Genomic DNA, 27,590 nt, shown 5'->3' on the forward strand with positions numbered 1-27,590 from the left:
GATTCTAAAAATATATATAATTTAAACTAATATAAAAAAGTGTGACTAAGATGCGACAACGGACGGTAAGGTTTGGTAGACAGAAAGTTGTGTGCAGATGTAGGATTTTTATTATATTAGATATATAGCTGTGAGCTGTGGCTCAATTTTAGCACACTCACCTGAGTCAGAAGGTTGTAGCTTATAGAAGCATAAGTCACACAAAGGAAGCCTTCGGCCCAGCCTGCCTGTGTTGGCTGTTTGCAAGAGCTGTCCAATTAGGCTTACTCCCCTGCTCTTTCAATGTAGCCCTGCCAATTTTTCCTGAGAGTTTATAGCCAATTCTCTTTTGAAAATTACTATTGAATCTGCTTCCACTGCCCTTTCAGGCAGCACATTCCAGATCCTAACAACTGTTTATAAAACTTTTTATTTAAATGCCACCCCCCCCCGCCCCGGGTTCTCCGGTTCTCAAGCCAGTTATCTTAAATTTTTGTCCTCTGGTTACCGACTGTCCTGCCAATGGAAACAGTTCCTCCTTACGTACTCTTATCAAAACCCTTCATAATTTTGAACACTTCTATTAGAACTCCCCTTAATCATCTCTGCTTTAAGGAGAATAATCCTAGCATCTCTAGTCTCTCCATATAACTGAAGTCCTTCTTCCCTGGTACCAGTCTAGTAAATGACATCTGCACCCTCTCCAAGGCCCAGAATTGAAAACAGTGCTGCAGCTGAGGCCGAACCAATGATTTATCACTTGAGCATAGGCTGTCAACTAGGCTGACACTTCAGTGCAGTACTAAGGGAGTGCTGCCCTGTCAGAGATGCCATCTTTCGGATGAGACTTTAAAACAGTATCTGCCCCCTCAGATGGACGTAACAGATCCCATGGCACTATTTCAAAGAAGAGCAGGGGAATTTTCCCCAGTGTTCTGGTCAATATTTACCCCTCAACCAACATGACTGAAAAACGAATTATCCTGGTCATTATCTCATTGCTGTTTGTGGGACCTTGCTGTGCGCAAATTCTCTGCCAAGTTTTCTACATTACAACAGTGATTACGATTCAAAAGTACTTCATTGGCTGTTCAACCAGGGCTCCCCTCCTGTTGCTCCACTGGGTCAGTACACAGTCTGATGTGCTGCTGACCTGTGCGGACCAGGAACAATCTGGTTCTATCAAGGATCAATTCATCTTAACTTGTGTAAGATTTCTAAGTCTCTGGCATTAAATTGAAAGCAAGAACGATTCTTTTAAAACAATTTGGGATAGTTTATTAAATACACACACATGCACATCCATCAGAGAAACAGCAGTCCTCAGCTATCCTACAGATCTACTTAGTTACAGCAGATACAATGATATTACAATAAAAAAGGTATATTTACTTCCCGCTGGCAAAGCACACGGCCTGTTCCTTTGTCTAGAGAGAGGTCCTGCCTTTTGCTGTGTGGTTAAGAAAAGAGACGGAGCAATCATTGGCTTGAGTTTTTATACCTCTTAAGGTCATAGTTTCTCAGAAAGCCTCAGGATTGGATCTTGGTTCCAGGGCCATTCCTGATTGGCTTCTCCTCATACATGTGTCTGGCTGGAGGGCTGGTGCCATTCCTTGATTAGGTTAATGATTTTCCAATTAATATCTTTTCAAGTTTGGTGAATTTCAAAGCTATGCTGACATGAACGTGGGGGAAGTCATCCATTTTGTTTCTTTTAAAACTGCAGCCTTTCCATATAATCTACATTTTTAACATCTACAGAATCAATTTTATCATTACTAAACACTTATTCTTACACCTGGAGGCAGTACGAGTGCTATGATTGTCTTCGGTACACCTGAATTAGGGAGGGAAAAGCCAGCCGGGATTCCCACTCCTGATCGTTATCTGCTGAACCCCGGTGGAAAGTGCATGTGTGCGAACATTGAGTTAGGACATATAATTACTCACTATGATGCCAAATCCCCCGCAGACTCTCTGGTCAGCACATTAAAATTGGGCATTTGGGTAAGATACTGAAGAGCCCACGGAATTGTACTCCAGGAAGAGTTAGTGCCTTCAGGAGAGGTGGGGTGAAATAAATACTAAAAACAAGGGTGAAATAAATACTAAAAACGAAACAAAGGGAAAAAAATCAAGAAAGACACGTGACTGTCTTAGAAACACATCTATCTTGACATTGAGGTCCAGAAATTTGTCTCGGGTGTTGTCGTAAGATGGGCGGTGTCGGATCAGCCGCCCGTTATAGGCAGCACCTGATATTTAGTTGCAGTGACTGCAATGGAACTCAATATCAGGCGCTGTGTATAACAGGCGGCCGATCCAATACTGTCTGCTTTGCGCCATCGGCTGAGAGGCATTCTAGACCTGAGACTGAAATCAAAGCAGTATTAAAAATAGTTGTGACGCTGTGTCAGTAAACAAACGAGGTGGAAGAAAGAATTAAAGCTAGTCAAAGGTAGTATGATTCAGTCATATGCAACATTCCCTCTTATTTATTTTTGGGTGCGTGGCCCCTTTAAGGGGCAGCATAGCCCATTCACAGTTTCGTGCATGAGTGAAATTTAACATTGAGAAAGCCAGTCCCAGGATGTGTGGGACCAACAGAGAGCTGTGCAGCTGCATGGCCGCGCAGCTTCTAGGGAACATATTTTCTGTAGTTCTTTAACCTATGATTAATGGATCCAATTTTCTGTATCAGATTGCGAAAACATCTTTTGTTAAATGTCTAACTGATTCTAAATGCCACTGTTGACAAAGTGAACAGTAGTAGAAAATGGGAACAGATTCAAGCTGGCAAAGAGGGAGACTATCTTCTTTCACAGGGTAATTACAGGTTTAAAAAAAGAATGACTTGCATTTATATAGCATCTTTCATGACTAAAGTGCATTATAGCCAATTAAGTACTTTTTTTGAAGTGTAGTAATGCAGGAAACGCGGCAGCCAATTTACGCGCAGCAAGCTCCCACAAACAGCAGTGTGATAATGACCAGATAATCTGGTTTAGTTACATTGATTGAGGGATACATATTGGCCAGGACACCGGGGATAACTCCCCTGCTCTTCTTAGAAATATTGCCGTGGGATCTTTAACGTCCACCTGAGACAGCAGCCAGGGCCTTGGTTTAACGTCTCATCCGAAAGATTGGGCCTCTGACAATACAGCACTCCCTCAGTACTGTACTAGAGTGTCAGCCTACATTTTCGTGCTGAAGTCCCTGGAATTGGGACTTGAACCCACAACCTTCAGAGTTGAGAGTGCTACCCACTGACACTATAAAGAAATACATAGTGAATCAGCCATTTATTAAACAGGAGCTTCCCCAACAGCCTCCCTCCCTCAGATCTACAGGACGTGCAAATATTGAATGTGTTTCTATTGCTTCACTTTGACAACAGTGGCATTTGGAAATAAACACAGCAAATGGTAAAAATGCACAGCAATTTTCAGCTCGTACGTAACACCTCTTTCCAGCTCTTTAACGAATTCTGTTTCTCGGCTGTTTACCCCATCACCTGCTCCTTTGTATGATCATCCAGTATATGTGTCATGCCGTCACCTATGTTTCTCCCCTTCTCTCTGCTCTTTTTTACTCAGCGTTCCCTCGTTTCCCGATGCCGACGGCCTTGCTGTGTATTTCCAACATTTTCTGTTTGTATTTCCTCATGACCTCGCGCCAAACATTGAATCTTTGTGGCCTTCAGGCACTCAGTCCGCTTTCTCACACAAGCAAGCTGATCCAAGCCAGCTATAAAAGGAAGACAGCGGCAAATGAACGAGCACTGGGAATCAGTCAGCAACAGTTCAGGCCCGCCGTTTTCTTTCATATGGCAGAGGATAGCAGCGAGGCATTGGCACTCGCTTCCTGTCCTTTCTTCGCCGCCATCGTTGGTGTGGGCACATCAGGGTTGAATTTTATCTCATCGTATATCGTGATGAGCTGAACGCCACGACTGTGCTGTCCTTCACTGGCATCCAGTTGACGTAAATGTCCTTGGGACTTGAAAGAAAACAATTTCAATGCAATTTGTTGTTCAGCATCAGACGTTGAACTTTTCATTGTGCGATTCATAATTGGAATGCATATTATAAAATGCGTGGGGATAATGTAGAGGACTATTATACCCAGTGCGTAATGTAGGAGAGCTCTGTAATATCAAGGTCATGGAGACAGATTTCTGCACCAAATGATAATGCAGAGTAACTCTATACTGTGGAATAATGTAGAGGAAGCTCTGCGGTGCGGGGTAATGTAGAGGGAGCTGTGTACTGTGAGGTTTGCAGTGGGATCTCTAACGTCAGGTAGGTGGAGGCTCTGATTTTTCCTTTGCTCGCACTTAACGTGACATTTAATTTTAATTTGTAAAAAATACCAACGGAATAAAGACAGAACAGGAAGCAACACAGGAAGTAACCACAAGGCTCCTCCAGGTGCGCTTTAAGCATGATGTGGTTTGGTAATTCGGAGTACTGCCTGCTTCCCCTGTTGTTTGCACCTTTTTCGTGTCTGTCCATTCTCTTATCAGATCGCTCACACCTATTATTAGTCAGACCCAATGCACTTGTTGTGAGACCGCATGGAGCTAGCGTGCTGCAGATTCTGCAGCGCGCCCCAGAGCCTATACCCAGACCCAAGCCGATGGGGTCAAGTTTGAGGCGTATTTTTGAATTCTTCCGACATTGCCTTCAATTTTACCCTCTCCTCCTGTCCATTAAAAGCATCCCCGTGGTACCTCGCTCAAGTAGCCTAGACAGCAAAGCCTCGATTTTCTGCTAGTGGTGCGGTAACACCTGAATGGTTACAAGTGAGTTTTAGCAAGATTAAAATGGATGCAGTTGGAGTCACGTAATCACTGGAATAATAGAAGTAACAATAGAAGCCATCGGAACATAGCAGAGAGGGAGAGACATAGACAGAAAGGGTGCCCAGGGCAGACACGGGGAGAAAGTAACAGAAACCAGGGGGAAATTAACAGGGCGGGCGGAAATCATGAGGATAGTAACAGAGCCATAATGAGAGAGAAACACGAGTAGCAGACACAAGATGGGTAAAACGGAGAAAAACACAAAGGAGGACGGAAGAGGGGAAGTACCAGATAGCAAGAGAGTAAGAGAGACACAAGGAGTCATTAACCTAACGCAGCGTGCGGGAATCCCACGGGATCGGGTGAGACACTAGTTTTACACCCTGCCCAATATCCCTCTCCACTGACTTCAATGGCGGATAAAATCAGGCGGGATATAAAACCAGCATTGCACCTGATCTAGTCAGTTTCCCGACTGGCAGATTGGAATGGGTTGGGTTAAAATTGATGCCGGTGAGAGTGACCATGACACAGGGAAAGAGTAACAGAAAGAGATACTTTTATTGATCTCATTGCTCCAAAGGAAGAACTGAGGTGGTGGCCCATCAGACCCTAGTAGGATCGCTGAATGAGTAAGAGGATCTTATCAGAACAAAAATGAATCAATTAAAAGAATAGGTAAATGCAACAGACAGGTTGTACCATTTTAGATGTCACTTTCAGAATTTTTTCAGGGTTTGCGTGAATAACAATGCTCGAGCTACGGATCAGCCATGATGTAATTGAATGATGGAACAGGCTCGAGGGGCTGAATGGCCTCCTCCTGTTCCTGTGTTCCTTCAACCTTGACTGCTACAGCTCAGGCATGGGGCCAAGTGCAGATCTCGCAAGAGCATTTAGACCCTTTGATCTGGCTGGTCAAAGATCAACCTCGGTCAGGGAAGCAATGCCAACATGTTGGTGCAATAGTTATAAGACAATGGCGTGGAGAGACAAGGCAAACGTTGTTAGAATCAGAACAATGCAACATAAAGAACTTGGCAAATAAGTATAAATGTAACGGAAGCCCTTGGCGAGGCAGGCAGAGGACAATGGAAGATGCTGGCGAAATGATAGAACGCAATGGAAGACATCGGCAAGACAGTATTATTCAAGGACAACCCCATGATAAAGAGTAATGATACGCGAGAAGAATATAGCTTGGTCAGGATATATAAAACACAACTTTTAAGGCTAGCACACAGCGAGGCAGCAGTAAAACAATATTAATAAATTAGTGAGACAGTAACAACACAATGCAAAGACGTTACATAGGAATATATTACATAGGATTACATTACATAGGATATACTGCACAGAAACAGGCCGTTCGTCCCAACCAGTCTATGCTCCACTCGAGCCACCTCCCGTCTTTCCTCATCTAGCCCTATCAGCATAATCCTCTAATCCCTTCTGCCTCATGCTTATCGAGCCGCACCTTAAATATCTATACTATTCATTTCAACCACTTCCTGTGGTAGCGAGTTCCACATTCTCGCCACTCTCGGAGTAAAGAGGTTTCTTCTGAATTCCATATTTTATTTCTTGGTGACGATCTTATATTGATGGCATCTAGTTTTTCTCTTCCCCACAAGTGAAAACACTCTCTGAATCCACTCCTTTCAAAATCTTTCATAATTTTAAAGACCTCTATTAGGTCAAGAGAAGAGAGACTCGGCCTGATCAACCTTTCCTGATAGGTGTACTCTCGCATTTCTGGTATCATCCTTGTAAATCTTCTCTGCACCCTCTCCAGTGCCTCTCTATCCTTTTTATACTATGGCGACCAGAATTGCACATACGTGTGGTCCAACCGAGGTTCGATACAAATTTACCATTACGTCACTACTTTTAAATTCTAATTCTCAAGAAATAAACCCGAGTGCTTTGGTTTTCTTTTTTATGGCCTTGTTAACCAGTGCCAATGATTTTACTAACTTGTATCTTTGTACTCCTAGATCCCTTTGCTTCTCTATCCCATTTAGATTCTTATTTTTCAAGTAATATGTGACCTCCCTATTTTTCCTTACCAAAATGTAATACCTCCCATTTATCTATGTTGAATTTCATTTGTCAATTATATGTCCATGCTGCAAGTTGAGAAATGTGTTCTTGTAATTTGTTGCAGTACTCCTCAGTATTGGCTACCCACCCACCCCACACCAAATTTGGTGTCGTCCGCAAATTTGTTTTTCATTCCAAAATCTAAATCCGTCCAGACCAAAAGTTTTATCCTCTTTGAGTTTCATTAGTTTATATCTCCTCGCTTTATTTTAAATGCAGTTAACTAATTACTAATCTCATCACCTGATGTCATCTCCACCTGTTCTATCTTCCTGGTAATACTGAAGCAACGTAATGATTTAATATCTCTGTCATCTCTATTGCTGCCTGTGGTATTATCCTCTCCATCCCATAGTGGCCCTGTTCCCATCCTTGCTTTTTAAAATTTATGTATCTATAAAATATTTTACTCTTGTTTTATGTTCCTTTATAATTTAATTTCATAGTTCCTCTTTGCCTTCCTAATTGTTTTTTTTTTACTTCTCTTCTAATCCCTTCATATTCTCCCTTATCATGCACTCTCCCTGCTGTCCTTAATGTATGCTTTTTTCCTTACCCTCAACTTTTCCTTTACGGCTTTATTCATCCAAGGCATCTTATTAGTGTTTAGCTTGTTCAAGTTTATTGGCAGAATATACTTTTCCTGGACTGTGTTGAACACTTAACTATTTCCCATTGCAGGTAAGACATTCTTTAGAGAATGAAAATATCGACAATCTCATCCATAAATACAATTAGATAGAAATACAATAAATAAAACAGCAAGAGGTTTGCTGGGCACCGCAGATTAGAATTACACCTCAGCGAGGTGCAGAGTTCAATGTAGCATTCTTCCCCATTACCAAAGGGCCCATTATACCAGCTTCAATGCATAGTTTCCAGCCTCAAGTTTCAATGTAGACCCATTTGTTGTAACTGAATCTTGGACTCTGAATTTCCCACTTATTTAATGAGTCTGAGTCAAAATTCTCCAAGGACGTTTGGGTGGTGGTAGGGGTGGGGGCGGGGAGGCAGTGGGGTTAAAATTGTGGGCAGCCTGTACCCAAATTTGCAGTAGATGCTCTCAATTGAGTCCAGGCACCAAAAACAAGTATCTGGGCCATACTGTGATGGGAAGTAGTTACATCAGTAATAATCCACATGCCTGGTGTGAACGTCGGCTGGGTAACTATCAGAGAAACTTTCCCTTCCCAACTCTGTGACACTACTGTCGTTCATCGAAGATAGTGTAGAATTCAGCACTGCCCTTGAAAATGGAATGAACCAGGAAGGTTATATCAGCATTACCACCCACCAGCTTTTGTGGTGGGAAACAACCTGTCTGACAGCTCTAACAATGGCTGTCGGCCTTGAGTATTATATTACCACTTTGTTAATTTATGTCTCCCTGAATGGAGGGGAGAACATCGGGCATTCCTGCTGTAACTCCAGGGAGCTGTACATCAGAATTAGAGTAAGGGTGTTGCTTTGGAAATAGTGTGTTGCCAAAATTCATCTTGGGAATAATAAAATGCAAACCAGATACAGGTGCCAGAGAAAAATGCTCAGCACACACAAGCAAGTGGCTAGGACGGATGCAAACACTTAAAGCACAGTCATGATTAAAGCTGCTTTCCCGACAGGGTTACAGTTTGTTAGAGAGTACTTCAATCCACGCATGGTACAGCCAGAATTATTCTGGTTAAGAGATCCATTCTCCAAGTTTGTTTGGTGTGTCATGCAGCTGTTAGATCTGAGTTCAAGTCTCCGCTTCTCAACCTGCTGACTTTTAATTGCAGATCTTCCCTGAGGAGACACGGTCAAGCAATTCCTCAGAGGGAAGGAAGGAAGCAAATAGATCGGAGAATCAATCCCAGGTACGACCTGGAGCAGCTTTAATGCGGCATTGACAGAAGCTGGGAGGAGCTTATCCCGCTGTGTTCGGGGCTGGGGATGCTGTGCGCTGCATGAAGGCCTCAATTTGGACAGAGGAGAAACTGGCTAAAAAGGAAATAGAGTAAAAAAAAAAATAGGGGATTAGAGTCACAGTTAGATACCAGGCCTGTACATCTCCATTTTGTTACTGTTTGCTGAGAAACCCAGGTAAAGGATCAAAGTCCACTGTGGCTGAAGAGAGCAGAAGAGAAGACAAGGTTAATGAGGAAGCAATGGTTCGACAATGTCAAGCATAGATTTTTATTCTCACTGTAGATTACAGGAGGAAAGGAAGGCTGGGGGAGAAAAGGAGTGCCATAGTTTAAGTTCTGAAAAGGATGAGTTAAGCGTAGAAGAGTGTGATGATTAAAACAAACAGTGAGGATGAAGGAAGACCGATTCTTTGGAGCTAAGGAGGAACAAGAGAGGGAAACGGGAGAAGGCACTGACTAGTCACATCGATAAAATAAGAGACAGGACAAGTTGGAAATTAGAGGTTGGTGATCAGATAACATACTTTTCCTTGCATGAAGTGTCAGACGAGTATTAGAAATCCTCCCCACTGCCCCACGATATGGGAACAGAGTTCATGCACATTAAAGGAAATAAATTGGGAAACCAGCAGCTTCGTCTTACTGTGAGAAACCTCACCACTGAGGGATAGACTTTCCCGAGAGCCCCTCAACGCCCGATTGCCCGGCCAGAAAAACCGCTGATCTTTGGTAAGTAACGATAGCGAAAATTTCCAGTTTTAAGTTAAAACTAATCGTCCGGTGAGAAAATGGGTCTTGCACCATTATTCTCGGTGGTTAAGGGGAAACGAAGTAAGTCGGGCGTTTTTTTTTTAAACTGTAGTCCGAGGCTGCGGTTGGGCCTAGGGAGGGGGGAAAACTTTAAAAAAAAATTCACCTTTTTAAAAAAGCTAAAAAAAAAAACATTCTCAAGACACTTTCACCGTTTAAAAATGTTTTAAAAATAAATAAACTTACCTTTCTTTGCAGAATACTCACCTACCGCCCTGTTTAAGCAGCTTTTACAGGGAGGTTCCCTCGGCAATCTGGACGGGCTTCCGTTGAGGCCAAACTTATGCCCTGGCAATTTTCTTGGCCGTTTGGTCCCGGCGGGCGTTTTTCAGATTTGGGCGATACCATTAAAAAACTAAGGGGGAAACTTTCACCAGGCGGAACAACAACTGTACCGCCGAGAAAATCAGCAAGAACCCGCCGAAAATGAAAGGAAAGTTTAGCCCAGAGTGTCTTTGGTATTGTCACCGCATGATGCACCATGACTAATTGGCATTTCCATTACCAAAGGTGATGGAAATGAGCGTGGGATCTGCAGCTTTAAAAAGTGGCTCATTTCCCTATTGAAACAGCCACATGAAGTTAATTGCTAGTGTAGCAGAAACTGTAGAGAATGTGTGTGAATAGATCCAACATGGCTTTGCTGCTTGTACTGACCTGGTCCCTGGCATTGCTCGATTTCCTGATCTCAGCATACTGTGCTTGTTCACTTGTCCCTTCAGTGTTAGGAGCTTTAAATAAAAACAATTGCCGTTGGAACCATGTCTAGATGCTCTTTTTGTTTTAAAAAAAAAAAAAATCCCTCCAATTTCCTTCCCACTTTCCTGTGCTAAAGGCACCCTGCGACCAATAGCTCATCCAGGTGCACCTTCTTCATGTGAAAGCCTAGACACGAGTGCTGCCTGGCGACGCAACCACAGAGGACGTCGCAACTGAGCCTGATCCTGCCCCCAGCAGGAACTCCCACAAACACTGATATTCCCCCTCCCTGACCCACCCAGTGGCACTGGCATGTAGGCGCATTTATAGACCGTCATCAGGGGAGTGGTGTCCACTTTTTCTTATTTAGTCACATAGCTCTAAGTGACTGCATATTTGAAATCAGTAGAGAGAGTCCTAAGCTGTCCTCGTGGATAAAACTAACACTATTTCAATCTCCTTTATTCAAAGTAAAGTAAAGCATGGGGTGAATAAAATGATTAATATTTTGAGCTGCTACAACTCGGGTAGTGACCCCTGGCTACCCCAGTTGGGTGGAATGACAGTCTCATTGTGATGTTGGCAACCCAGATACTTCTTTTGGAGGAAATTATTGATTGACCTCATCATGTACTGCATCTCCAACTACTCAAAAAGAAGCGCACAGCCAAAGTTGGATCTAGAATTTTCTAAGATCAGCAGTCCATTCAGACAAACTTCACAAGTGCAATACCAAACTCAGTGTACTAAAGTAGAGAAAGAGTTAGTGTAGTACTTTTGCTGAGAAGGCCAGGTGAAGTGCAAAGTGCAGGACTGCACCAAAGTTGAAATGGATAGGAGAGAAGATTTGATGAATCGGAAAGTAATATTTTGTTGGTGCCAATATTGTAGATTGTAGGAGGAAGAGCAATCTAAAGGGGTTGTTCACATTCTGGAAAAGAATGACTTAAGACTTGGAGATAATGTGCTGAGCCTTTGGATATACTGAAATTAACAGCGCCGAAACAGGCCAATTGGTCGAACCAGTCCTTGTTGTTGTTTATCCTCCACATCAGCAGTGGTCAGTCTCCCATGTGCTTGCCCTGTTCCCGTATCCCTTTATCCCCTTTTCCATCTATCACCTCACTATCCTATTCCTAAAAGTTGACTTGGGGGTTAAGTCCTGCTGCCCTAACTTTGGCAGAAGATCGGCTGAGACTCTATTTACACGTGTAGAAGGGGTTATGCCAAACCTCCGCTAAAGTTACAGCGGGGGGGGGGGGGGGCGGAGGAATAGGGAAAGCCCCAAGGTCTCTGCTTCATTCATGACTCTGGAATTTCATTTCATAGCCTCACAATTCTCCGTACCACAACGTTTCTCCTGCTCTCTGTCCTAAGTATCTTACTTTTAAACTTGTAATTTATATCCCCTTATTCTCGACCTGTGAATCACTGGAAAAAGTCTGCTTCTACCATCTCTTCATAATATTAAACACTTCTAAAATCGCCCTTTAATCTCCTCTGCTCGAAAGGAAAATAGCCCCAATTGTTCCAAGTCTTTTGTTTCTGTATTTCCTCATACCAGGAATCTGAATAGTCATAGTGAATCTGCACTTTACATCTCTATTACCTCAACATCATTCCCTTCTGCGGAACTATCATTAAGGAAGAAATAGCAGGACATCTAGATAGGAATAGTGCAATCAAGCAGAAGCAACATGGATTCATGAAGGGGAAATCATGTTTAACTAATTTACTGGAATTCTTTGAGGATATAACGAGCATGGTGGATAGAGGTGTACTGATGGATGTGGTGTATTTAGATTTCCAAAAGGCATTCGATAAGGTGCCACACAAAAGGTTACTGCAGAAGATAAAGGTACGCTGAGTCAGAGGAAATGTATTAGCATGGATCGAGAATTGGCTGGCTAACAGAAAGCAGAGAGTCTGGATAAATGGGTCCTTTTCGGGTTGGAAATCGGTGGTTGGTGTGCCACAGGGATCAGTGCTGGGACCACAACTGTTTACAATATACATAGATGACCTGGAAGAGGGGACAGAGTGTAGTGTAACAAAATTTGCAGATGACACAAAGATTAGTGGGAAAGCGGGTTGTGTAGAGGACACAGAAAGGCTGCAAAGAGATTTAGATAGGTTAAGCGAATGGGCTAAGGTTTGGCAGATGGAATACAATATCGGAAAATGTGAGGTCATCCACCTTGGTAAAAAAAAAAACAGTAAAAGGGAATATTATTTGAATGGGGAGAAATTACAACATGCTGCAGTGCAGAAGGACCTGGGGGTCCTTGTGCATGAATCCCAAAAAGTTAGTTTGCAGGTGCAGCAGGTAATCAGGAAGGCGAATGGAATGTTGGCCTTCATTGCGAGAGGGATGGAGTACAAAAGCAGGGAGGTCCTGCTGCAACTGTACAGGGTATTGGTGAGGCCACACCTGGAGTACTGCGTGCAGTTTTGGTCACCTTACTTAAGGATATACTAGCTTTGGAGGGGGTACAGAGACGAATCACTCGGCTGATTCCGGAGATGAGGGGGTTACCTTAAGCTGATAGATTGAGTAGACTGGGTCTTTACTCGTTGGAGTTCAGAAGAATGAGGGCTAATCTTATAGAAACATTTAAAATAATGAAAGGGATAGACAAGATAGAGACAGAGAGGTTGTTTCCACTGGTCGGGGAGATTGGAACGAGGGGGCACAGCCTCAAAATACGGGGGAGCCAATTTAAAACCGAGTTGAGAAGGAATTTCTTCTCCCAGAGGGTTGTGAATCTGTGGAATTCTCTGCCCAGGGAAGCAGTTGAGGCTAGCTCATTGAATGTATTCAAATCACAGATAGATAGATTTTTAACCAATAAGGGAATTAAGGGTTATGGGGAGCGGGCGGGTAAGTGGAGCTGAGTCCATGGCCAGATCAGCCATGATCTTGTTGAGTGGTGGAGCAGGCTCGAGGGGCTAGATGGCCTACTCCTGTTCCTAATTTTTATGTTCTTAAAGCTGCACACGGTACTCTTAACTGGTCTTACTATATAGATTCACTATTACATCTCGACGTTTATATTCCATTACCTCTTGCCATAAAGCCCAATATTCCATTAGCTTTCCTTGTGGCCTAATCTACTTTTCAGGTGCTGCTTTTAATGTCTTAGAAACATAGAAACATAGAAAATAGGTGCAGGAGTAGGCCATTCGAGCCTGCACCGCCATTCAATGAGTTCATGGCTGAACATGCAATTTCAGTACCCCATTCCTGCTTTCTCGCCATACCCCTTGATCCCCCTAGTAGTAATAGAAATATAGAAAATTGTGAGCATAAACCCCCCCCCCCCCAAACCCACTGCTCTTCCACATTAGCCAACCTTCCCCCATGCAAAGTATAATCATTATATTGGAAGAGCGTATAGGCTTAAAGGAAGGAGCAAAGGTAGGACAGCAAATTTGGAGAGTTAGAGAACAAGCAAGCATTGGCTGTAATAGCATGCTTCAAGTAGAAAGAACAGAGAGATTGGACCGAGAAGTGAGAGAGGGTTGTCCTACCAAACAAGATTTTATTTTATCGTGTCCAGCAGTGTGACAAAGATGGTAGCAGATCTTGCCCAGTTATGCTACCCTTGGTTGTTCAGCACGCAAAGTAATTCTGCTGTGAAATAGGGCCTGAAATCGTGTCTTGACAGATCACACCCTACCCGGTGGAAAGTTGCGCTATTTGCCCAACTCCTGCCCAGTGAGTGCCCTTCACATTCTTACGCCTGGTAAAAACAGGCATAAGGCATGCTTTTACCAGCATAAGAGTTTTAGGAGATAGAAAAATAAACAATAATCACTTTTTTCTATTAAAATCCCTGTCCATTAAGGTAAGTTTATTTTTACCCCTGTTAAAACATAGAAAAAATGTTTTCAAAAAAATAAATTTGTATAAAATATTTAATTAAATTACATATTTAAAATTAATTGAAATGCAATGTGTTTTTTAAAATTTATTTTGTGTGTCATGAATGGTATCCCCATTCATATTTATGGCAGCTCCATACAAAAGGAACTCACCATAACTATGAATGGGAATACTCCATTTTGATAGGTTGACCCGGCTCACGTGATCCGATTGGTGTGTACGAAATGCCTATGCTCCAGAAGTTTTTGGAACTCCAGGACCACCTGGTACTTCCGTGAAAAAAATTTACGGTCAGAGGGATCCGCTGCGCGGGAAGCCTCCGACCACAAATTCTGGGCCATGGTGTTTCCTAAAGACACTGGTAACATATAGTGACATTCAGCAATACTGCACCAACCATTAAGTGGACATCTTGGTTCTTTTCCAATTGAAATATTAATTATTCACGAGGACAAATTGACAGATCTAACACTTCCCCTCCCTTGCACTTCAAGATCTCACTGGACATCCAGTCAGTGTGCCACCATCAATCACTTCACTCTGCAGATTCTATATACTGTAGACATGTGAAGGTGTTAGCTCATAGGACACTGGTTGTTTATACATGCAGGAGGTGGGGGGGGGGAGGAAATGGTGATCTCATTCCACAGGATCCAAGAAATGACTCAGTAGTTGTGTTATTTTATATGTAGTGTGAGTTAGTGCCTCACAGATAATGTGTTTTTAATCTTTGTAGTGGATAGGAAACCCGCATACTATAAGTAAGGAGGAACAATCAGTTATGATGATGGCACGTCACCTCTGTCACAATGAGTTGCATGCTTTCAATGGAATCTGCTGTTAGGTTAATGATTCCAGGTTAATGGTTCCAGTTTAAGAGTTTTAAAATCCTTTCATTCTATACAATCAGTGCACAGGTTGAATAGCACCTATTAAACTTTTGAAGATCGTTGAATCACATTTCTCTTTAAACCAACAGCCAATCGCTTTCTGCAATATAACGCCATCAGCCAAGGAACGAGGTGCCATAGTGTGTTAGACTTTGTCCTTTCACCTCACATCCAGCTCGCGTACCGTAAGGTGTCTCAATGGATGATTAGACATTGTCCTTTCACCTCTGGGACTTGATTTCAATTCCAGTCCATACAGACCAAGTACCAACGTGCGTTAAGACACTGTCCCTTCACTTCTGGGACCTGGGTTCAAATCCTGCCCAGGGAGGTTGTATAGTCTCACTGCACTAGTGCTTTACCAACGGTCAACAAGGATCGGGTAGGAGCTACAAACAGATCCAATTACGGTTAGCAATCATTAGCCACTGGGATTAACCCGTACGACCCAAGAAGATGATCAATCAAGAGTACCTGCCTTCATCGGGCTTAGACTGTTTCCTTCGATACGCATAGACTATGCCAATCACAAGCAGGATGACAACAACTGTAATCGCAGCAATTATGCCTTTGTGGAGCACTGGTCCTTTGTGTTCCTTGTCACCTGAGCAGAAGACATTTGCATTGTGAGGACTGTATTCATGTGCGAACATATAGGAATGTTAAGTGAACATACCTTCAAAAAAAATAATTACAAAATGTGGAGGAAATGCAAGTTTATGAAGAGGACAAATACAAGATCCAGGAATACTGTGCCCATGAGGTGTTCTGAGAACTAACCTTTGGGAATAAGAGTGGCCGAAGGAAGTATTGTGATTCAGGCCGAGATGTGGAAAATCTCAATACAATAAGCACACTTTGGCCTCTGGTTTTAGTCTTCAACCTGATAATGACTCCTTCACCCTACTGATGAATTCCAAAATCCTTGTTACACCAGATTAATCCTAACCACAAGCCTGGACATCAATGAGTACAATGGCCATTGGCACCCAGCACATCTCTTTTTGATCGATTCCTGCGCAGTGATCCAGTTGATCCCTGATGCTCTGCATTTCTTTTGACTTGATGTGATGTTTCAAATTAAACCCAAAGTTTTCTGACCCTGAATTTCCGTTTAATTTTTAACTCTTTAAAAAAAGCCTTTACTTGTTTGCAACTAATTTCATACAATGTTTTGGCCCAAATTCAGGAGAGAAAAAAAACGGCAAATCTGATAGTGGGCCAATTACAGTCATCGATAGGCCAACTCCTGCAGCTCTGACTGGGACAAATATAAAGCCATTCATTTTAAAACTGAAAGTTTAGGAAGTCAGATAAGGACGAGGTGATGGTGCTGGGCGGGGGGTGGGGGGGCGGTAAATGGCTCGGCAAGGAAACTGTTGTATGATTTACACTGACATATTTTCACTATCGGCTCACTGAGTATGACTGCAGTATAACTCCCTTCTTCTAAAGACTCTGACTTAAGCAGAAGTATAGTTCTATGGATGACAGCCACATTTCAGTAACAAAGTCATCTAGACAGTGAGGGTTAATTTTATCTGAACCCGACGGGCGGGAATGTTATGGGCTCAGATGAAACGCTGCCAGTATGTCGTCTTCAGAGAGTAAAATCGGGTTCGGTGCAAAACGAGCGTTGCATCCGATTTCGTCAGTTTTCCGACGGGCAGGTTAGGTTAAAATTACGCCCATCCCCCATTGAGTGTCAGCAGGCTATTTGGCTATCACCCGATGTCCATGCGTATGCATTTTAGCAATGAGTCACTGAAAAATGATCAGAAGCAAGAGCATTTGCTGGTTTATCCCTTTCCGAGCCCAGGGAAACCAAAGCCATTTATAGTGTCTTCCCCACTGTCCTGAGACCTTCCTTGGCTGTGCAGCTCAATTGTGCACTAGGCAGTGTATTTATGAATGCATTTATCAATGGCACTATCAAGGGGTGGGAAGGGCACCACAATCTTACACAGCAATTCTATCATGGTATCAATGCTGTCGAACTTGAATAAATCCCACCTCCCAGAGACAGACCAACAGATGGAGTGCAAAGTGGAGGGACAACAAAATAAACATTGCAGATTTACACTTGGACTTCAGAATCCTACAAAGCCTCTATGCAAGCACCAGTCCATGAAGTCTTGAAAATTTGAATTCTAGGTCAGCACCCATGGAACTGTTCCCCAGCAAGTGTCAGAATAGAAGGGGAGAAAACAGGGGGGGGAAGTGGGGGGGAAATAACATTCCAATATGTCTGGAAACTGGGTGGTAAAGGGATATAGCACAAACCTCCTGTTGTGATGTTACAGGAGTGTGCGAGGTCCACACTCCAAGTCTTCTCACTAACGGGGTTTCTCACTGTGCAGTTGAACACTGTGCTGGTATCGTGTGGATTTAAGGACACTTCCAGTCTGCTCCCATTGTCGGTCACTCTGTGTGACCAGTCAGCTGTGATATCACCATCTCCTCTCCACCAGCTGTAGATCAGGTCACTGCCGCTCTCCACTGAGCAGCTCAGGGTAACATTACAGATCCTGTCAGAGGAGACATCGCTGATCTGTATTCTTGGACTTGACACACCTTCTGTTTAAAGAAAAGCATAAATAGAGATCATATAACAACATACAGAAGGTAGGTGGGTATCGGGGGAATGTATTTCCCAGTCACCATGGTGTCCTGGAACTTGCTTGATTGCCTTCGTGGGTCAGAGAAGAATTTCCTAGGGCTAGACTTTCCTGAGCCCCTCAACGCTCGATTGCCCGCCCAGATAAACTGCTAATGTTTTGCGATTAATGCTGGCGAGAATTTCCATAATTAAGTTAAAAATAATTTCCCGGTGTAAAAATGGATCTTGCACCAGTATTCTCAGCAGTTAAAGGCAAACCTAGGTGAAATGGGCGGTTCTTAAAAAAAAAATTAAAATTTACTCAAGGCTGCAGTTGGGCCGAGGGAGGGGGAAAAAGTTTTTTTTAAAAAGTCACTTAAAAAAAGGTAAGAAACATTCCCAAGATAGTTTTACAGTTAATCACCGTTTTACAATTAAAAAGAATAAATAAAGAACCTTTAACTCGCCTGTCTTTGCAGAATACTCACCTACCGCCCTGTTTCAGCTGCTTTCACAGGGCGGTTCCCTTGGCGATCTGGACGGGCTTCCGTTGAGGCCAAACTTATGCCCTGGTGATTTTCTCGACGGTGCATGTCAGCGGTTTGGTCCCGGCGGGCGTTTTGAGATGTGGACGATACCATTGAAAAAGTAAGGGGGAAACTTTCGCCGGGCGGTTTCTCTCCCAAAAACGGCTGTACAACTGAGAAAACTGCCGCAAATGAAGGTGAAAGTCTAGACCCTAGAGTTCCTTTCCTAAGTTAACTGAAGTTTCTTTTACCTTTCAATAACAATATAGGACAGGCTCAATAAACCGGCTATTTATTTCCTGTCCTTCATTTTCGTATGCTTCGCAACACAGAATACACCTTGCAAATAGTAAGCAACAGAAGCTCGGAGCTCCTTCCTCCTGACTCCCTCAGTAGCTAGTGAGCCTTGCAATGGGAAGCTAGAAGCTGCTACTTTGGACAAATGGAGGAACACACAGATTGCAGCAACAACCCACCCGCTTTAAGAGACCTATATCGCTGGGTCAAAATCCTGGAACTCCCAACTCAACAGCATTCAGCATACGGACTGCAGCAGTACTGTAGCGGTAAGAGAAGGCGGCTCACCACCTTCTCAAGGGAAAGTACGGATGGGCAATAAATGCTGGCCTTGTTGGCAACGTCCATATCCCAAGAATGAATTTTTAAAAATCAATTGATTGTCCACCATATCCTCCCTGGACATCCTGTGTATGTTTACACTGCTTCTTGTTCATACATCAGGCTCATAAACTGAACTGAATATCTCTGCTGCCATTATTTACCTTATCCATCCTGCTCACTCTGCTAATTATCAATGGCTAAATTCCCTTTCAATAAAATAACTTAATATTTCTAACTCTTTGGGTGAATTTTGTAGAGGAATTTTCATGGTTTGGGATCTTTAGACTTTTTGTCTCAAAGTATTTTTTTTTTAAGTTGCATTTTTAAAACATAACTGGAAAGGCGGGAGGATGTCTTAAGTTTTGTGTGTGAAATCCAATGCAAGAATCAGCCGCCCGCTTCCATTGAGACATTGAGACAATTGAAAGAGGCAGGATTGGTCGGATGACATGCTCCCACTCGAAATCCTGCCAGTTCAGTCTTTGCCGGGGCAAAATTATATAATGCCTGGATGAGTTTGGAGACCTAACTGGGAAATGTGGATCAATGGAGCATTTCCAGCAGTATTCCAGTACAGGCACAATGGGCCAAATGGCCTCTCTCCGTTCTGTATCATTCTATAATCTTCCAAAGAAAGACTTGCATTTATATAGTGCCTTCCATGACTACGGATATCTCAAAGCGCTTTACAGCCAATGAAGTATGCTTGGAGTGTAGTCACTGTTGCAATGTGGGAGCAATGGCTGCCAACTTGCACACAGCAAGCTCCCATAAACAACAATGTGATAATGACCAGATAATCTGTTTGTTATGTCGATTGAGGGATAAATATTGGCCAGGACACAGGAGAGAACTCCACTGCTCTTCTTTGATTAAAGTGCCATGGGATTTTTTACGTCCACTTGAGGGGGCAGATGGGGAGTCGGTTTAACGTCTCATCTGAAAGGCAGTGCTCCTTCAGCACTGCACTGTGTGTGTTAGCCTAGATTTATGTGCTCAAGTTCCTGGAGTGGGACTTGAACCCACAACCTTCTGACTCAGAGGCGAGTGTACTACTTACTGAGCCACAGCTGGATGCTGCTGTGATGTTCCTGGTCTCTCGGAGGTCCAACGCACATAGTGCGGTAAATGGCACGGGCGGCTGCCTCTTTTACGCCAAAGAGCCCATTCCCTAAGATTTGGAAGGGTGTCACTGCCAGGAAAGTTGGAAGTCTCACCCCAATGCATCTCAGGCAGCGAAGCGTGCCTTCAGCAAATTTGGCCCCCTGATGCATGAAGTGATGGTACAATTGGTCTAGGCCCCCCTGCCCTCCAGTCTTTTGTTGCCCTTCATATGAACAGAAGATATTTATAAAACTGAGTGACATCCATCCACTATACGGTAAAATCTGCTTTCAAATGATTTTCAAGCTGGTTGCACTTTGTATAAACAACACAACTAAGACTAGAGAAGCAGATTTTCCTGGGTCTGACCCAAACACAACAGAAAATCGGGTGGTTGGAGCGTATTCCCTTAAAGGAACAAGCCCAATTTTCCTCCATTAAATTAAAGAGAGAAAAATATGACGAGTTCCTTTACAGGCAAGCGTTGCAACCCGTCCGATTTTCCAGTATTCTCTGCACCCACATGACCCAGGACGCTTGGGCACAGACCCATGAAAATCTTCCCTATCAGCTTTAACGACATAAAGATTGTTAGATCAGAGAATGTATTTCTTTAAAGGGACATTACCGTAAACTCGCAGTTCCACCGTTTCTTCGTGCACGCCCTGTTCTGTTCTTGCATTAACTTCATACAGACCTTGGTCACTTTTTATCAGGGTCTGTATTTCCAGGCTGTAGTCATTGAGGTTTAACCTGAACTTCTCTCCCAGCTCATTGTTACATTTTTCTGGGTTGTGAACAAATTTACTACATACTTGAATCTTTTTCCCATTATTTCCGTTTCTGAAATCCCAGGTAATTGACTGAAGTTCTGTTTGTGGTATATTTACTGGTAAAGTAACTGACTGTCCCAGAGTCCCATTCACCAGGTGTCCAGGAGCCAGATTACCCACAACCTTTCCCAGACCTAGAACAGAAACAGAAGAACAAACCTATTAGTGCCTTTAGTTCTGATGTGTTGGTGTCTGGTTTTACAGTCTGACATCTGTTATGCTTTTTAAACTGATGCCGAACTTTTCAGAACTTGTTCTCCAGTACTGAACTCCTTTTCATGGAGAGCAGCTGACTTTTGACAAGACATCAAAGATATTCCTCCTCCTTAGAACCATTACATGGGACTGAAACCCTCAGGCTCTTTAATGAACAGCCCTGTGAATTCTGTTCCCCATCCTGATTGGGAATCACATTTCATAGAGCTGTAAACGCACTAATATAGCAACAATCAGAAGCCACAGCTCTTAAAGTCAGAAATCCTGTGTGAGAGTTTCACTCATGATCCTTGTGCCTGAGGCGTCAACTGAGGCGTCAACTTGCAGCCAGAACATAAACAGAAAATTAAAGGACTTTCATTTATATAGCGCCTTTCACAACCTGAGGACATTCCAAAGCACTTTACAGCCAATGAAGTGTTTTTTGAACTGTAGTCACTTATGTAGGAAATGCAGCAGATAGTTTGCATGCAGCAAACTCCCACAGGCAGCAATGTATCAATGACCAAATAATCTGTTATAGTGATGTTGGTTGAGAGATAAATATTGATCAGTCATCATCATCACAGGCGGTCACTCGAACGAGGCTGACTTGCTTCCACGAGTTCACAGATGTTTCAATGAAGGACCCGATGTTCCAGTCCTGAACTCCAATTGAGGGGGTGGAAGATGCCTGTGCATGGATTTTTTTAACATGTGGTGACCGTTACACATCAGCCAGCACACAGGATTGACAGAGCAAGGTCTTTGTCCAGTGGCAAGGGTTAACCAGGACGACCGGAGACCTGCTCTGCTGCATGGACCTAGTGCACACACATATCGAAGTGTGGGCTGGCCCGTGCTGCCCCTAGGCCCTCGGCTCTTCTGGGTCCCGTACCCTCATTCGCCGCACCTCCGTCACGATTTCACGATTAGTAGTACACTGGGAAGAACTCTTTTACATCCACCCAAGAGGGCAGACGGGACCTCGGTTTAACGTCCCATCCGAAAGACGGCACCTCCAACAGGGAAGCACTTCCTCAGCACTGCACTGGAGTGTCAGCCTGGATTATTCTGCTCAAGTGGAGTGGGGCTTGACCTTCTGACATGGAGACAAGAGTGCTGCCATGGCTGACACTCCCAACGCAGGTTCGAGCAGGAGAGTGTGGGCCGCAATGGACGACCAAATGGCATAAATGTATTCATAGAATCATAGTATTCTCTCTCGCACTGTCTTAGTGCCTCATTTTACTCATAGAATCGTAACAGCACTGAAGAAGGCCATTCGGCCCATCGTGCCCGTGACGGCTCTTTGAAAGCACTACTCAATTAGTTCCACTCCCCTGCTCTTACCCCATAGCCCTGCAAACTTTCCCTTTCCTCCTCCCCCCTCCTTTGCAATCTACCTACCTGGGTGTGAAATTTGCGAGTATGGGCCTGTTGACTAACATTGGAACGTTGCTGCCGCTTTGAATGTTGGGTTAGCCCACCCTTGTCGCAGGGTACATTTTCAACTTTCTGCTGGGGTGTTAGATCAGTATTGTGGAATGGCCACCTGAAGTCAATGGAAATACATATGGGGAGAGATGTAAAACGTGCTGCTGATTCGCACTATCACCCGGAGTCGGATTTAGCCAAAGAGTTTGCTGATCCACAACACCAGTTTTGTTCCTGTGTGGCAATTCTACAATCGACCATGCTGTCTCTTTATTTCCCTTGCTGTCTGGTGAGAGGAATGCTGCTAACTGGAGGAGAGGAACGTACAATAACCAGGGAGGTGAGGGAGGTCTCACGTGTGAGTTTCCTGCCTTGTGTGTCAGCTTCTTGTCAAATGCCAGAGGTTGGAGGAGAGAGTTGACTGATGAATGCCGTGACGGGGGAAGAGGAGCCAGTTCAAACACTAAAGCTCATTTCAGACATGAACTGATCACCAAAACACCTAATGCATTTCCTGTACTATCCTTGACTTCATCGTGCAGTTGAGGCCAAGATCAGATCAGCCATGATCTTGTTGAGTGGCGGAGCAGGCTCGAGGGGCGGGTGGCCTACTCCTGCTCCTATTTCTTATATGACTGCACAGAGTTTGCAGGTTTGCGATCTTTCAGTGGGAAGACTGTAGGGTTGGTGTTCTTGAAGGGTAGGATCAAATTGGCTGAAGGGCCTACTTTGTGTATTCGGTGATCTCTTTGCCATGTCGCTGAGCCCTGCATTACTCACTGTCCCATCCAGATTTTCATATAAACAAATTCCTTTTAGATGTGATCATACCACCATCTTCAATTTCAGTTTGTGGCATTTGACCATTTACATGAAGTGTTTGGGGGTGAAGAATCTATTCCCAGAAACGGCCAAAATATTTAGACTGATTGGAATGGATGAACCACAGGAAACACGCAAACCACCACATTACAGAGGGTGAGCAACAGCTGTGGAAAGTTACCAGAAATCGTGTACAAGGGCAGTAAACTGGAATCATTCGAAACATAGGGCTCATTCCTTTTGGTGTGGAAGCCAAGTCATCCTCGTTCGAGGGACCGCCTATGATGATGACGAGCTGGGTGCTGAACTGGGAAGATAGTAATATTAATTTTGTCACACAAAATGCAAAATTCCTACCACAGGTTTTAATTACAGATAAGGATTGCTGCGAGTTGGCTGGGGGTGGCCCGCATCACCCTCCCATGCGGCCCTAGACCTACCTGATTTGGGGCAAACATACCATGAGTATATATCCTATTAACTGAAAACAGGACAAGCTTTTAACATGTGATTAAACTGTAGGATTTAGGTTCCCGTTTCCATTTTCGGATCTCAATTATGCTGTCAAGTGGGTCAAGCAAAGGACAGCCATTTCCTCGCGGGAGCGACAAGGTCTTTAAGGGAAACGTCGAAATTTGACATAACCCAAAAGGAAAAATATATGGCAATATTCAAGTCTCAGTTGTAGTATAATTAATAACCAGGCTGCACTTGATGGCAGACCAAAGATACTCGTACAGGTCTATTCAAACACAGGGAAAGCGGAGATAATCTGCGCAATGTGTACTTCCCCATTTCTCTCTCACACGCACACGAGTAGCCGCGGTACGTTAGAAGGTTATAGGGACTTGCCAGAAACGCAACTGCAAAAAGATTTAACTTCGAGTTTGCACTTTAGACTTCGCGATTGTACCGAAACCCATAAACTGATTTAAAAAAAAGGAGCACATTTATGCCGTATTGCTTAATGAAAATGATACCGTTTCCGTCTACTTAGAAGTGGTATATCAACAAATTGCTGAGAGTTAGCTGGAGGTGGCCCGTTTCACCCCTGCTCCCGACCCATGACCCACCTGATGTGGGGTTACGTGACAATGAAGACATCATCATCCCGAGCTTGGATTTACTCTCGGGCGTACCTCGGGCTTTCTTCCGAGCGGACTTGAGGTGGGCAATAACAGGAAGGTCGTGACCTTTGAAGATGACTCGCCAGATCGCGAGTTGGAGCAATTTCTTTAAAAAAAAATTAAAAATCGTGTGTCTCGCGATGAATTCACGAGAGTTGACATTACAGCACAGAAAGAGGCCGTTTGGCCCAATTGGACCATGCCGGTGTTTATACTGCACAAGAGCCTCCTTCCACCTCCCTCCTGTTAATATAGCTTCCTCTTAAATGCATCTATTGTAGTCCCCCCCACCCCAACCACTCCGTGGTAGCGAGTTCCACATTCTCACCACTCTCTAGGTAAAGACGGTTCTCCTGAATTCCCTATTGGATTTATTAGTGACTATCTTATATTTATGGCCCCGAGTTCTGGTCTCCCCACAAGTGGAAACATATTGTCTACCTCTACCCCATCAAACCCTTTCATAATCTTAGAGCCGTCTCCTTTCTAGAGAAAAAACCACCACAATCTGTTCAATTTTTCCTGATAGTTACAACCTCGCAGTTCGTGTGTCATTCCAGGAAATCTTTTTTGCACCCTCCCCATTGCCTCTACTTCCTTTTTATAATGTGGAGACCAGAACTGTCCACAATACTCCAAGTGTGGTACAAAGGTTTGATCCAAATTTAATCTGCCTTCTTCTGTGTTTAATTCTATCCCTCGAGAAAAGAACCCCAGTTCTTTTTGGTATGACCTTATTAATCTTCGTCATTACTTTTAGTGACCTGTGTATCTGTGCCCCCTGCTCCCCTAACCCATTTGGACACTTTTTCCCAAGGAACATGTGGCTTTTTTATTTTTCTAACTAAAATACACCTCACACAATGTATATTGAAGTTAATTTGCTAATTACGCATCGATTCTGCAAGTTTATTAATGTCTTCCTGTATTTTACTGCAGTCGTCAGTATTAACCACCCACTCCACCCCAGTTTGGTGTTGGCAAAAATTGAGAAATTGTACTTCCAATGCTATTAGACTGTGGGGGTGATCTGTGTTGGTTGGGTGCTACACATGGGAATGCGCAGTAAAGGATATCAAGTGGGCAGTCGAAATGTGTCCTACGCTCCTAATGTACTGCCAGCTCTTGAAGCAGCTCTGCTCCCAAACCCTGACATTGCCAAGAGAGCGTACAGGTGGCCTGTCCTCCAACCCGCTGGTCTGTACTGGCTGGTGACTGTTGTGTTTCCATCTACCTTATCATCCAGCTTTAGCCAGAGCTTGAAGCAGAAGTGCATAGAATCATAGAAATTTACAGCACGGAAGGGGACCATTTGGCCCATCATGTCCTTGTCGGCCGACAAAGAGCTATCCAGCCTAATTCCACTTTTCAGCTCTTGGTCCGTAGCCTTGTAGGTTACGGCACTTTAATTGCATATCCAGGTACTTTGTAATTGTATGGGTTTCTGCCTCTCCCAGCCTTTCAGGCAGTGAGTTCTAGACTCCAACCACCTTCTGGGTGAAGAAATTTCCCGTCAAATCTCCTCTAAACCTCCTACCCATGACCTTAAATCGATGCCCCCTGGGTATTGACCCCTCTGCTAACAGAAGCAGTTCCTTCCTATCCACTCTATCCAGGCCCCTCATAGTTTAATACACCTCAATTAAGTCTCCCCTCAACCTTCTCTGTTCCAAAGAAAACAACCAAGCCTATCCAAATCATTCCTCATAGCTAAAATTCTCCAGTCCAGGCAACATCCTTGTGATGCTCCTTTGTACCCTCTCTAGTGCAATCACATTGTTCCTGTAATGTGACCAGAACTGCATACAGTACTCTTGCTGTATGCATGTGAGAGACAACTAGAAAAGAGTTTGGTAATCAAATCCAGCTCCTGATGGACCGTGTTGCGGAATTGGAGCTGAGGTGGATTCACTCTGGAGCATCCATGATGCTGAGAATGACGTGAGTAGCATGTGTAGCGAGTTGGTCTTACCACAGGAGAAGGGTCCACAGCCAGCTAGGGAATGGAAGACCAGCAGGAAGAGTAGTGCAAGGAAGGTAGTGCAGGGGTCCCCTGTGGTCATCCCCCTGCAAAACAGATACACTGCTTTGAGTACTGTTGAGGGGGATGACTCATCAGGGGAGGGCAGCAGCAGCCAAGTTCATGGCACCGTGGCTGGCTCTGTTGCACAGGAGGGCAGGAAAAAGAGTGGGAGAGCGATAGTGATAGGGGATTCAATTGTGAGGGGAATAGATAGGTGTTTCTGCGTCCACAACCGAGACTCCAGGATGGTAAGTTGACTCCCTGGTGCAAGGGTCAAGGACGTCTCGGAGCAGGTGCAGGACATTCTAAAAAGGGAGGGAGAACAGCCAGTTGTCGTGGTGCACATTGGTACCAACGACATAGGTAAAAAAAGGGGATGAGGTCCTACGAAATGAATTTAAGGAGCTAGGAGCGAAATTAAAAAGTAGGACCTCAAAAGTAGTAATCTCGGGATTGCTACCAGTGCCACGTGCTAGTCAGAGTAGGAATCGCAGGATAGCGCAGATGAATACGTGGCTTGAGCAGTGGTGCAGCAGGGAGGGATTCAAATTCCTGGGGCATTGGAACCGGTTCTGGGGGAGGTGGGACCAGTACAAACCGGTCGGTCTGCACCTGGGCAGGACCGGAACCAATGTCCTAGGGGGAGTGTTTGCTAGTGCTGTTGGGGAGGAGTTAAACTAATATGGCAGGGGGATGGGAACCAATGCAGGGAGACAGAGGGAAACAAAAAGGAGACAAAAGCAAAAGACAGAAAGGAGATGAGGAAAAGTGGAGGGCAGAGAAACACAAGGCAAAGAACAAAAAGGGCCACTGTACAGCAAAATTCTAAAAGGACAAAGGGTGTTACAAAAATAAGCCTGAAGGCTTTGTGTCTTAATGCAAGGAGTATCCGTAATAAGGTGGATGAATTAACGTGCAAATAGATGTTAACAAATATGATGTGATTGGGATTACAGAGACGTGGCTCCAGGATGATCAGGGCTGGGAACTCAACATCCAGGGATATTCAACATTCAGGAAGGATAGAATAAAAGGAAAAGGAGGTGGGGTAGCATTGCTGATTAAAGAGGAGATGAATGCAATAGTTAGGAAGGACATTAGCTTGGATGATGTGGAATCTATATGGGTAGAGCTGCAGAACACCAAAGGGCAAAAAACGTTAGTGGGAGTTGTGTACAGACCTCCAAACAGTAGTAGTGATGTTGGGGAGGGCATCAAACA

At 43.9% G+C, this 27,590-nt stretch overlaps 1 protein-coding gene and 1 long non-coding RNA gene across 7 annotated transcripts in view; one reads left to right on the forward strand and one right to left on the reverse strand.

Moving 5' to 3' along the window:
* Nucleotides 1-1,231: 1,231 nt before the first annotated feature.
* Nucleotides 1,232-27,590, reverse strand: part of LOC139229802 (SLAM family member 9-like) — a 62,185-nt gene continuing 35,826 nt past the window's right edge. Inside the window, exons 2-6 of one of the 5 annotated variants that reach the window (XM_070861392.1) lie at nucleotides 20,561-20,899; nucleotides 17,365-17,658; nucleotides 15,560-15,685; nucleotides 10,264-10,337; nucleotides 1,232-3,981 (exon numbers count right to left, since the gene is read on the reverse strand). In XM_070861392.1, the coding sequence (XP_070717493.1) occupies nucleotides 3,805-3,981; nucleotides 10,264-10,337; nucleotides 15,560-15,685; nucleotides 17,365-17,658; nucleotides 20,561-20,899 (1,010 nt within the window). In that variant the 3' untranslated portion in view covers nucleotides 1,232-3,804. Of the gene's footprint in view, nucleotides 3,982-5,998; nucleotides 8,870-10,263; nucleotides 10,338-15,555; nucleotides 15,686-17,364; nucleotides 17,659-20,560; nucleotides 20,900-27,590 lie in introns of those variants that run through there. The other 4 variants (XR_011587808.1, XM_070861391.1, XM_070861393.1 and 1 more) reach the window with 4 other exon arrangements.
* LOC139229804 (uncharacterized) lies at nucleotides 3,987-16,181 on the forward strand. Of its 2 annotated transcripts, none has more exons than XR_011587811.1 (3): nucleotides 3,987-4,283; nucleotides 8,668-9,525; nucleotides 15,171-16,181. It is a non-coding gene; the product is annotated as an uncharacterized lncRNA (long non-coding RNA). The 2 variants fall into 2 exon arrangements; XR_011587810.1 differs by having other exon boundaries at nucleotides 8,668-8,745.

The sequence above is a fragment of the Pristiophorus japonicus genome, chromosome 19 (assembly GCF_044704955.1).
Source record: "Pristiophorus japonicus isolate sPriJap1 chromosome 19, sPriJap1.hap1, whole genome shotgun sequence".
NCBI lineage: Eukaryota > Metazoa > Chordata > Chondrichthyes > Pristiophoridae > Pristiophorus > Pristiophorus japonicus.